Below are 13157 nucleotides of genomic sequence, written 5' to 3'. Positions count from 1 at the left end.
CTCGACATGGCCCCGCCCTGCGATCGTGCTTCGCTGAAGCGTGCTCTCGGGCTGTTCGCCCATTATTCTAAGTGGGTGCAAAATTTCTCCATGAAACTCCGCCCACTTGTGGACTGCGAAGCGTTCCCCATGAGCCTTGATGCCAAGGCTGCTTTTCATGGCCTTAAGTCCGACATCGCTGGGGCCGCTGTGGCGACGATTGACGATACAAATCTTTCGTTTTGGAAAGTGATGCCTCAGATCATGCGATAGCAGCGACTCTCTCCCAAGGGGGGCGCCCTGTGGCTTTCTTTTCGCGAACTCTGACCTCCGCTGAGCGGAGACATTCATCTGTCGAAAAGGAAGCGTACGCGATCGTCGAGTCGATTCGGCGTTGGCGTCCCTATTTGATCGGACGATGCTTCCAAATTATCACGGACCAACAGAGCGTTGCGTTTATGTACGACACCCTGCATGCTCAACGCATTAAGAATGAGAAAATCACACGCTGGCGCATCGAACTCGCCGATTTCTGCTACACCATCAAATATCGCCCAGGGAGGGACAACCTGGGTGCCGACGCCTTATCGCGGCCGGCAACGTGTGCGGGCCTCATATCTTTGGAGGGTCTGCGCGCTTTGCACGACACTCTGTGTCATCCTGGGGTGACGCGTTTCGCTCATTTTGTGCGTTGTCGTAATCTGCCATACTCGGTTGAGGACATTCACCAGGTCTGTCGCGACTGTACTGTATGTGCTGAACTCAAACCGCGTTTTTACAACCCTCCTATGGGGACGCTGGTCAGAGCTACTAGGCCATGGGAGAGGTTGGCGATGGACTTCAATGGGCCGCTGCCGGCATCGAGTAACTCTCGTTATCTGCTCACTATCGTTGATGAGTACTCGCGATTCCCTTTCGCTTTCACATGCGCAGATTTGACGGCCGCCACAGTTATACGGTGTCTGCAGAACTTGTTTTCTATGTTTGGGAATCCGGCCTACGTGCATACCGATCGAGGAGCGGTGTTCCTGTCCCAGGAAGTGAGGAGCTTCTTACTTCAGCATAATGTCGCTTCTAGCTATACCACCCCGTATAGTCCACAGGCGAATGGGCAGGTCGAACACTTCAATGGGATTATATGGAGGGCCGTCACGCTAAGCCTTAGGTCCCTCGGCTGGGGCCTAGATAAATGGGCTTGGTCGTTACCTGCGGCGCTGAACTCAATCAGGGCTTTACTATGTATGGCCACCAACCAGACTCCTCACAAACGGATGTTTCATCACCCAAGGAGCTAGGGGAGTATCCGATCTTTACCTAGTTGGCTTGCTGAGCCGGGGCCGGCCTACCTCAAACGTGCGGTTCGCACGAGCAAGTATGATCCCCTAGTGGATAAGGTGCAGGTACTCCAAGCTAATCCCGAGCATGCTCGCGTGTTGATGGCTGATGGACGCGAGTCCACTGTCTCCATACGCCACCTGGCCCCTTGCGGGGACAGCGGCGAACCAATTTACGAGTCTATGGACTCTCCTGTGGCTCCGCCTATGGAGCATCAGCCGAACAAATACACCCCTGCCCGTTGGCACTGAGGTGCCACCCTCCTCACCTGACTCAGGCGGCTACTCCGACGCGGGGGACACCGGACTTGGGGATGTGGTACCCGGTAGTTTCCGGACCCGTGCAGGCAGGGAAATTTGTCGCCCCGATCGCTATGGATGGACCGACTGACATGTACTGACATCGCTGCTATACTAATGCTGCTGCATGCTTGATTCCTGCCTAGTGGAAGTGTAGTTCCAACGGTGGGGAGAATGTAATGAAAATGTATCTAAGTTGAACCCAGGTGTTATGCTCTCTCCATCCGCTGAGAGGCGTCTATAAGAACTCGGACGGCCATCGCTCCGAGACACTCCTGCGACATTTATTTGATGACATGTAGAACTCGAATGGTGCGTATCCTTAGATAATCTAGGCTTGCTTGCATTGATTGATAATTACTGAACTATCTCCATGATTCCATGATTCCATGATTCTGATATATTGCATGATTGTACTTTTAAAGGATGTGCCAGAGATCAAATTGTCATTAAACCTACCATCAGGTCAAAGTTGTGGCACTCTCTTTCATTACACACCACACTGACAGGGCACCAAGCATGCACCACACTGACAGGGCACCAATCATGCACCACACTGACAGGGCACCAAGCATGCACCACACTGACAGGGCACCAAGCATGCACCAAACTGACAGGGCACCAAGCATGCACCAAACTGACAGGGCATCAAGCATGCACCACACTGACAGGGCACCAATCATGCACCACACTGACAGGGCACCAATCATGGACCACACTGACAGGGCACCAAGCATGCACCACACTGACAGGGTACCAATCATGCACCACACTGACAGAGCACCAATCATGCACCACACTGACAGGGCACCAAGCATGCACCAAACTGACAGGGCACCAAGCATGCACCACACTGACAGGGCACCAAGCATGCACCACACTGACAGGGCACCAAGCATGCACCAAACTGACAGGGCACCAAGCATGCACCACATTGACAGGGCACCAAGCATGCGCCACACTGACAGGGCACCAAGCATGCACCACACTGACAGGGCACCAAGCATGCACCACACTGACAGGGCACCAATCATGCACCACACTGACAGGGCACCAAGCATGCACCGCACCAACCAAGGTTCCCCATGTATGCACTGCACCAACTAAAGGTACCCATGCATGCACCGCACCAACCAGGGCTCCCCATGTATGAACCGCACCAACCAAGGCTCCCCATGTACGCACCGCACCAACCAAGGCTCCCCATGCACGCACCGCACCAACCAAGGCTACCCATGCACGCACCGCACCAACCAAGGCTCCCCATGCATGCACCGCACCAACCAAGGCTCCCCATGCACGCACCACACCAAACAAGGCTCCCCATGCATGCACCGCACCAACCAAGGCTCCCCATGCACGCACCGCACCAAACAAGGCTCCCCATGCATGCACCGCACCAACCAAGGCTCCCCATGCATGCACCGCACCAACCAAGGCTCCCCATGCATGCACCGCACCAACCAAGGCTCCCCATGCACGCACCGCACCAAACAAGGCTCCCCATGCATGCACCGCACCAAACAAGGCTCCCCATGCATGCACCGCACCAACCAAGGCTCCCCATGCACGCACCGCAATAATGAACGGTTTGTGTGCACACCGCACTAAGTGGAATGAATGCGTACCACTTACCAGCACTCGCACACCATATTGCTTTTCTACTTTTTCTCGTAAGAGACGAAAGCAATTCTCCATTCGCTCGTGGAAAGGACGCAGATCATCTGATACCTTCTCTGCATGGATCTTTATTCCAGTAGCAAGCAAAGGAATCTGGAATGAGGGTCAATACACCATGGTAACAATACACAATTCGAACCGGGGAACGGTACACGCACATGCACACACTACCAACTCCCGAAATAATACAACTACTAGAAAATGACAACTCCCTAAATATTACAACCCCCTAAATACTACAACTCCCTAAATATTACAACCCCCTAAACACCACTACTCCTGAAATATTACAACTCCCAAAATACTATTGTGAATTTGGGGGTAGTGATATATAGATTCAGGTAGATCTGCATAGGTAGGTGCTCCAATGATCGTGGGTAGAAAGAACCATTTCGATGTACATAAGTCAGGGACCTGTTTCGCCCAAATGTCAGATTAAGTGTATATTTGTCCCGATTACGAGGAATGGGGCATGTTATCTAGTTATAGGGATAATATTAACTACTACCTTGTTCGCCAAACCTCTGTGATATATCCTTTGTCCCTTATGGCACGACACATAAACACTAGTGAGGAATCCCACCATTAAAAGCACCACACACACTAATTAAATCCCCCCCCCCCCAATCCCCCAAATAGAAAAACCACCAATAGGCCAGACATTAACAACAGGGCTAACAACACCGCCTGGTTGAACACACATTGCTCAAGCAGGCCGAAGAACGCTCCGGAGACTCGTGATTGGCCAGGGCGGACCAAGAAGTGACTTTTACCCCAAAGTTCATAACAATACTACAACATTCGAAATAGTACAACTCCCTAAATACTGCAACATTGTCAATACAACTCTCTAAATACTATAACATCATCAATACTACAACATCTGATATAATAGCAAATGTGGTTGTAATTAATGTTAATACAACACACAACATGCATTTTAAGGCCATGTTCCCTGCTAGAGCGGGGGTTAGCCTTGCGGTCCCCATGACAATCTTCTCCATTTTGCCCTATTTTCTGCATCTCTCCTTGTTAACCCCCTTGCCCGCATTTCTTCTTCCACCATCTTTAGCCAAGTCTTTCTCGGTCTTCCCCGTCCTCTACTTCCTTTGACATTCATTTCCATCACTTTTCTCAACCAGTCACTTTCATCCTTCCTCAACACATGACCAAACCATCTCAACCTGTTCCTCATCACAGCATCCATCACAGGCTCTATTCCCATGTTAATGTACACCGATATCTCCGAATGTCCTTGTCGTTAATATGAGATTGATCTACAGGATAAACCCTGAGCCTGAGATGTGTTAAAAAAGCAAATCACGTGCCGTTTACATGAATTGGCCCAAGAGAAGCGTCAGTTATAATAACAACTCGTTCGTTCGTTCGTTCGTTCTTCGACCACGTGTTTCTCCCCCATTTCCCCAGATAGATTGTCAAATTTCAACTCGTTATTTTATCGTCCATGCGTTATTGTTTTGATTATAGTTACTTTTGGTTTGAATTTCCTGTAACTTGTAATTATTTAATCGTGTTCTGCTCCTCGTGTGCGGCCTTGTAGTTGTACCCCCGTCGGTGTTTGTTATCTTAATCGTGTTTTGCTTGGCTCTTAGTTTTTTTCCCTTCTACCCCGAACATAATACTCTGTCTAACGTTCTAAATCCCCACCTCCCCCCCCCCCCACCCCCAAAAACCAAACAAACAAACAAAAAAACCAAAAACATGTATTTTCCTTTCTCCACGTGTACTGTTGACTCATCCTGTATTTTCTGTCCAGGTGTGCTGTTCGCCCCGCCCCCATTAACTCCTTGCCATCCACCGTTTGCCCTTCACGTGACTCGTGGTGGTCCGTCTCGGCTCTCCCCCCGTTGGTATTTTTGTGCACATAAGATTGTTCACGGTTCTGTTTAAATATTATTTAAATATGTATAACCTTTCCCCTTCAGTGTTTAACTCAGTGGTATTTTACAACACGCTGTTTTTCTTCCTATTTAAAAGGATTTTCTCAATTTCCTCTCCAACTCATTCCACCTCAAAAAAAAGAAATTCAATATCTTATACGTCTCCCTCACTACATGGTCTAAATTCACATTCATTCCATCCCTCCTCCATCATTCTGAACCGGATTGCTAACTTGAAAATCACAACAAACCCAATTTGTTTTCAATGTTCGTCTTTCATTAATCATCCACTTTCTAAACTCCCCTCTTGCCCCTCCCATCCAAATCCCTCCCCTTGCACCTACACTCCTAAACTCCCCCCTTGCCCCGCCACTCTTAAACTCCCCCCCTACCCCTCCACTCCTGAACTCCCCCCTTGCCCTTCCACTCCTAAACTCCCCCCTCACTCCTCCCCTTCAAAACTCCCCCCCCAACCCCTCCCATTCAAATCTCCCCCCATACCATTCCTCTCCAATTCTCCCTCCTCCCCCCTCCTCCTCAAAGCTGCCTCCTCCCCACTTCGTCTCCCTTCTATCTCATACCTCCACCCCCCCCAACCTTCTTCTTTCCTTTGCCCCCCCTCAAACAACCCCTCTCTGTGCCTCATCCCTTCACCTTCAAACCTTTCATCCTCCTCATCCTTCCCTTTCTTGGAACTCTTCTGCAATCGCTGACACACTAACAACTGCTCTCCCTACCTCCCCCTCTCATCCTTCATCTTACCCTACTCCTCCCCTCCCCTGTCCTGTACCCGATGCTCCCCCTCTCTCTTCATTAACGGTATGGACCTCAAACATCCGGGGCCTTCGCTCAAACCTGACTGATCTCTCCATACAGGTTGCTTCTGACAATCCAGACTTGATCTGCTTAACAGAGACTTTCCTCCTTCAAGATGTCCCTGATTCCTTAATATCTCTTCCTGGTTACTCCCTCCTCCGGTATAATAGACCTGAGCCTCGGCCTGGTGGTGGGGTGGCTATCTTTATCAAAAACTCTCTTCCTCACTCTCCTTGCACTGCCCTCTCTCCTCCTCACCCCCAGGAGTACCTCTGGCTACGGCTTCCTCTCCGCTCCCACCTTTTGTTCATATGTGTTCTGTACCGTCCCCCAAACAGTGATGACTCCATCTACATTTCACTGTCTGACAACATGGACCAACTTCTATCCACTCATCCCAACTCTCTCTTCCTCATATGTGGTGACTTCAATTGTCATAATTCCACCTGGTTGGGTGTGGGTTCCTCTCTCACCAGTCATGGCACCTCAGCAAAGGACTTCTGTGACTCACTGGGATTGACACAATCTGTCAATTTCCCGACCCGGATCTCAGCCAATGGAGTATCTTCTCTTCTAGACTTGGTTATGACTAACTTCCCTGCTAATGTCTGCTGCTCTTCTTCTGCTCCAATCGGTTCTTCTGATCATGTGCTTGTCAAAGTGGACATCTCTCTGGCCATTCTCAGAGAGCCTCCTCAGCGTCGACGAGTCTGGCATTTCACTCAGGCCGACTGGGACGGTCTTCAAGCAGCCATCAATCATCTGGATTGGTCTCCCATCTCCACTGCCTCTGACATCAATTCTTCCTGGGAATTCTTCCAAAGCAAACTGATCTCTCTCATGCACAGATTTATCCCATCTCGCCTTCAGTTGTCTTACCCTTCCTCCCGTCCATGGTACACTGAATCTTGTGGTGAGGCAGTTGCCCTGAAACAACTTGCCTTTGCCTCTTGGAAGGCTAATCCAACTGAAGGAAATCTCAGTTCCTTCCACCAAGCTTGGAACAAGTGTGTGTCTACCCTCAGGAGTGCCAGGAAGCACTATCTCTCCTCACTCAAGAATGAACTCTCAAACCTGTCTCCTTCCTCCAAATCCTGGTGGCGTCTGGTCAAATCCGTTTCTGGTGTTTGTTCCCCCTCCATCCCCTCCCTTACCTCAAATGGCCACACAGTTGACATCGCACGTGACAAAGCCGAATGCCTCAACTCTGTGTTTGCCTCAAAATCCTTAGTCCCAAACCCATCTCTCTCTGTTCCCACCTTTCCCAGTCGAACCAAACTGCTCCTGGACTCTGTGACCTTCTCTCCTGACAAGGTGGAGGAGTTTTTGTCAAACCTCGACTCTGATTCTGCAACTGGACCAGATGGCATCAGCCCACGGGTCCTAAAATCCTGCTCTGCCGCTCTATCTCACCCTCTCTCTGTTCTTTTCACCCTATCCTTTGCTCAAGGTCATCTGCCAGCATCCTGGAAATCAGCAAACATTACCGCTTTACACAAAAAAGGTGCAAAAACAGATCCTTGCAACTACAGACCAATCAGCCTGCTCCCAATTATCAGCAAAGTCATGGAATCCATCATTGCTTCGGATATGAAATCTTTCCTCTTCTCCAATGGCTTGATCTCTGATCATCAATTTGGTTTCAGACCAGGTCACTCTACTCTGGACATGCTGCTTCTGCTGTCTCAACAATGGATGGAGGTCCTCAATGCCAAACAGGAAATCAGAGCTGTCTCCCTTGACATATCACGTGCCTTCGATACGGTCTGGCACCCAGATCTGCTCACCAAACTCTCCTCCTATGGTATCCATGGAAATCTCCATGCATGGCTTGCGGACTTCCTCTCTGGTCGTAGTCAACGTGTGGCCCTGAATGGATTTCTCTCATCTCCCCTTCCCATTCAGGCTGGAGTTCCCCAAGGCAGTGTGCTGGGCCCTGTGCTTTTTCTGGTCTTTATCAATGATCTCTCCGACTCTCTGGAAAATCCTCTGTATCTCTTTGCTGATGACTCCACTCTCTGCCGCTCCATTCCTCTTCCCTCAGATCGGCAGTCTGCAGCCTCCTCACTCTCTGAAGACCTGGACAAAATCACAGACTGGTCAAACATGTGGAACATGTCTTTCAATCCTGACAAATCTCACACTCTTACTATGTCTCTCCGAAAAGATCGACTGGACAACCCTCCCATCTACTTTCTCAACAATCCTCTCCAAGAAGTTCTGTCGCTCAAGCTTTTGGGTCTCACCATCTGCCATGATCTTTCTTGGGAAAACCACATTTCCAAGCTGGCCTCCAAAGCCAGTCGCCGACTGGGCATCCTCCGTCGTGCGAAGTCCTTCCTAGGCACACCTGAGCTCCTCACCACATACAAGGCTTTCATCCGCAGCTCAATGGAATACTGTTCTCCCCTATGGGCTGGTGCTCCTGCCTCACACCTGGCTCGGCTTCACGCTGTTGAATCCAAAGCTTTCAGAATCATTGGAATCTCCCGCGATGAAGCTATCTCTGAGGGCCTTTCACTCACTCACCGCAGGCAGGTAGGTGGTCTTTCTGTCTTCTACCGACTCCTCTCCGGCCTTGCTCCCCCAGCTCTCTCTGTGCTCTGTCCCCCAAATATTCCTACAGGTCGCACAAGATCTGCCAGCCACCCTCTGATGGTTAAACTGCCGAAATCTCGGCTCTCTGCTCACCTTCACTCTTTCATTCCTCTTTTCTCCCGCCTCTGGAACAAACTCCCACACTCACTTCAATCACACTCCTCCCTCCAGGTCTTCAAAACAGCTGTTCACCACCATCTCTTATCTTCCCCCATCCAAAACCTTGATCTTTTCTTCTCCCACTAATTCACCCCAGATCCACCTTGTTTGAAATTCCAACTTCTTTCCTGGAAGTCTTGGCAGTGTCCATATGTTTTATACCTCTCCCACCCCCCCCCCCCCTTCCCATGCCTCCCCCCCAAAGCCCTCTCCCTCCCACAGTTCTCTCGATGTCTCCATGTCTCTCGGTCCCTGCTCTCAAATGTTGTGTTTGTGTCCTTCCCCCTCTCTCCCCATCTTGTCTACCGCTCCCGATGTTATTTGTTTTGTGTGTCTGTTTGTCTTTCTGTGTGATTAATGTTCGCTCTTTCACGAGCCTCGATCTTGTATACAAAAAAACAACAACAAACAAACAAAAAAAAAAAACTCCATTCTTGGACAAAATATCGCATGTATGTCTTTGGAAGAACTCACCTGCCAGGAAATGAGGTCCTTCAGTTTTTCAATCTTGTCCAGTTCTTCTGGGTGTTCCTTTACATATTTGTCAGTGAAGAAAACCTGTGTTGGGAAAAGCAACATTCGGTTTGAATTGATGACAAATGCCAGACATTCCGGATTTCCGGCCCTAAAAACATCTTGATAAAAAGTAAACTGGCAGCAGTGACCTTTTCAGTTCAAAGCAAATGGATTTCTTGTTCTGTACTCCTGTGTTAGCACGGTTCTGTAGATCAGGTGAACTTTGCCTGCCTGCTATTACTCTTTTTTAACCATTGTACTCCAACGGACACATGGCTTTCTACATCTGCTGTGTGACTTGTTTGGACCAGGCAGGCAATGAGCAGTAGAACAGGTAGTTATAAACTTTCAGTACCTTCAGAAAGTATTCACAGCCCTTGACTTTATCCACATTTTGTTGTGTTACAGCCTCAATATCAAACGGGTTAAATTGAGATATTTTTTGTCACAGATCAACACACAATATTCCATAATGTCAAAGTAGAATTTTCCTAAAATACATTTTTACAAAATAATAAAAAATTCAATACAGAAATATCTACTTTACATAAGTATTCAACCCCCTGAGTCAATACTTCGTAGAAGCGCCTTTAGCAGTGATGACAGCTTCGAGTCTTCTTGGGCATGTCTGTATCGGGTATGCACATCTGGATTTGGGGAGTTTCTCCCAATCTTCCTTGCAGATTTGCTGAAGCTCTGTCAAGTTGGATGGGGAGCGTTAGTGAACAGCAATCTTCAAGTCTTTCCACAGATTCTCAATGGATTAAAGTCTGGGCATTGGCTGGGCCACTCAAGGACTTTCACGTTCTTGTTATGAAGCCATTCCAGTGTTGCTTTGGCTGTATACTTGGGGTCATTGTCCTGTTGGAACGTAAATCTTCACCGCAGTCTGACGTCTTTCGTACTCTGAAGGCATGTTTTTTTTTGTATACTAAGTCGAGGCTCATGTAAGAACTAACACATAGAACATATAATAAAGGGAGTGGGTGACAAGAGGAGGGAGAGAGAGGGAAGCACAAAAACAGTAGAAAACAGGGACAGTGGTAGATCTATGGAAGGGAGAGGGCTGGGGAGGGGAACACAGGATAAACAAGATGGACACAACAAGGTCTTCCAGGAAAGAAAACGGAATTTGAAAAAGGTGGATGTGTGGTATATAAACGGGGGTAGAAAAGATCAAGGTTTTTGAAAGGGGAAGATAAAATATGGCAATGAACAGTTGTTTTAAAGACCTGGAGGGAGGAGTGGGATTGAAGAGAGTGGGGGAGTTTGTTTCAGAGATGGGAAAAAGAGGAATGAAAGAGTGAAGGTGAGCAGAGAGTCATGATTTTGGTAGTTCAACAATAAGAGGGTTGTTGGCAGATCTAGTGCCATCTGTAGGAATATTTGGCGGACAGAGCAAAGACAGAGCTGGGGGAGCAAGGCCGGAGAGGAGTCGGTAGAAGAAAGAAAGACCACCAACCTGCCTGCGGTGAGTGAGTGAAAGGCCCTCAGAATCAGCTTCATCGCAGGAGATACCAATGATTCTGAAAGCTTTGGTTTCTACAGTGTGAAGCCGAGCTAGGTGTGAGGCAGGTGCACCAGACCAGAGGGGAGAGCAGTACTCCATCAAGCTGCACATGAAAGCCTTGTATGAGGTGAGAAGCTCAGGTGTGCCAAGGAAAGACTTAGGGAGAAGGAGGATGCCCAGTCGGTGACTGGCTTTGGAGGCGAGCTTGATGTGGTTTTCCCAGTAAAGATCATGACAGACAGTGAGACCCAAAAGGTTGAGTGACAGAACTTCTTTGAAAGGATTGTTGAGAAAGTAGATGGGAGGGTTGTCCAGGCGGTCTTTTCGGAGAGACATAGTAAGAGTGAGATTTGTCAGGATTGAAAGACATGTTCCACTTGTTTGACCAGTCTGTGATTTGTCCAGGTCTTCAGAGAGTGAGGAGGCTGCAGACTGCCGATCTGAGGGATGAGGTATGGAGCGGCAGATAGTGGAGTCATCAGCAAAAAGACAGAGAAGATTTTCCAGAGAGTCGGAGAGATCATTGATGAAGACCAGAAAAAGCACAGGGCCCAGAACACTACCTTGGGGAACTCCAGACTGAACAGGGAGGGGAGATGAGAAACCCATTCAGAGCCACACATTGGCTACGACCGGAGAGGAAGTCCGCAAGCCATGTGTGGAGGTTTCCATGGATACCATAGTAGGATAATTTGGTGAGCAGAGCTGTGTGCCAGACCGTATCGAAGGCACGTGATATGTCAAGGCAGATGGTTTTGATTTCCTGTTTGGCATTGAGGGCCTCCATCCATCGTTGAGACAGCAGAAGCAACATGTCCAGAGTAGAGTGACCTGGTCTGAAACCAAATTGATGATCAGAGATCAAGCCATTGGAGAAGAGGAAGGATTTGATATCTGAAGCAATGATGGATTCCATGACTTTGCTGATAATTGGAAGCAGGCTGATTGGTCTGTAGTTGCAAGGATCTGTTTTTGCACCTTTTTTGTGTAAAGTGGTGATGTTTGCTGATTTCCAAGATGTTGGCAGATGACCTTGAGTAAAAGAGAGGGTGAAAAGAACAGAGAGAGGGTGTGAAAGAGTGGCAGAGCAGGATTTTAGGACCAATGGGCTGATGCCGTCTGGTCCAGTTGCAGAATTAGTCGAGGTTTGACAGAAGCTTCTCCACCTTGTTAGGAGAGAAGAACACAGAGTCCAGGAGCAGTTGGGTTCGACTGGATAAGGTGGGTACAGAGAGGGATGGGTTTGGGACACAAGATTAGAGGCAAACACAGAGTTGAGGCATTCGGCTTTGTCATGTTTGTTGTCAGCTGTGTAGCCATTTGAGGTAACGGAGGGGATGGAGGAGGAACAAACACTAGAAACAGATTTGACCAGATGCCACCAGGATTAGGAGGAGGGAGACACTTTTGAGAATTCAGTCTTGAGAGTAGAGCGATATTATTTGCTGGCCCTCCTGAGGGTAGACACACACTTGTTCCGAGCTTTGTGGAAGGAACTGAGATTGCCTTCAGTTGGATTAGTCTTCCAAGAGGCAAAGGCAAGTTGTTTCAGGGCAACTGCCTCATCACAAGATTCCATGTACCATGGACGAGAGGAAGGGTAAGACAACTGAAGACGAGATGGGATAAATCTGTGCATGAGAGAGAGCAGTTTGCTTTGGAAGAATTCCCAGGAAGAATTGATGTCAGAGGCAGTAGAGATGGGGGACCAGTCCAGATGATTGATGGCTGCTTGCAGACCATGCCAGTCAGCTTGAGTGAAATGCCAGACTCGTCGCCACTGAGGAGGCTCTCTGAGAATGGCCACAGAGATGTCCACTTTAACAAGCACATGATCAGAAGAACCGATTGGAGCAGAAGAAGTGCAGCAGACATTTTCAGGGAAGTTAGTCATAACCAAGTCTAGAAGATATGAAGCTCCGTTGCCTGAGATCCGGGTTGGGAAATTGACAGATTGTGTCAGTCCCAGTTGGTCGCAGAAGTCCTTTGCTGAGGTGCCATGGCAGGTAATTAGGGTACCTACACCCAGCCAGCTGGCATGATGACAGTTGAAGTCGTCACATTTGAGGAAGAGAGATTTTCTGGCAAATAGAACGATTTCCAATTTCCTGCCGTAGCCAGATGCAGTCGAATGTTACATATGGCCAGTGGTTGGTGAAATAATTTGGCCAAACTTAATTGTGGTTCGAGTTAGATGATGAATCTGAACAAACATTAAGTTAGTATTGATAAAGTCAATGGAAAAATCAACACAAACACACCCCTCCCTCTCCCCAGCTAATGAGAGGTAGTACAGTGGTTCAGGTAAGGTTGGTCACTTTTTGAGAGAGGCATGAAATCTTTGGTATGCACAGAAAAAAGTAT

The 13157-nt window shown here is 48.5% G+C and overlaps 1 protein-coding gene across 2 annotated transcripts in view; it reads right to left on the bottom strand.

Moving 5' to 3' along the window:
- LOC137420545 (dedicator of cytokinesis protein 1) overlaps positions 1 to 13157 on the bottom strand; it is a gene marked incomplete in the record, with an annotated part of 615378 nt that overhangs the window by 86742 nt on the left and 515479 nt on the right. For both annotated transcript variants that reach the window (XM_078772553.1, XM_078772554.1), the window contains 2 exon segments: positions 3249 to 3386; positions 9242 to 9325. In XM_078772553.1, the coding sequence (XP_078628679.1) occupies positions 3249 to 3386; positions 9242 to 9325 (222 nt within the window).

Source organism: Myxine glutinosa, chromosome 2 (assembly GCF_964187855.1).
Source record: "Myxine glutinosa chromosome 2, kmMyxGlut1.1, whole genome shotgun sequence".
NCBI lineage: Eukaryota > Metazoa > Chordata > Myxini > Myxiniformes > Myxinidae > Myxine > Myxine glutinosa.
This window is presented reverse-complemented; position numbering and strand designations above follow the sequence as displayed.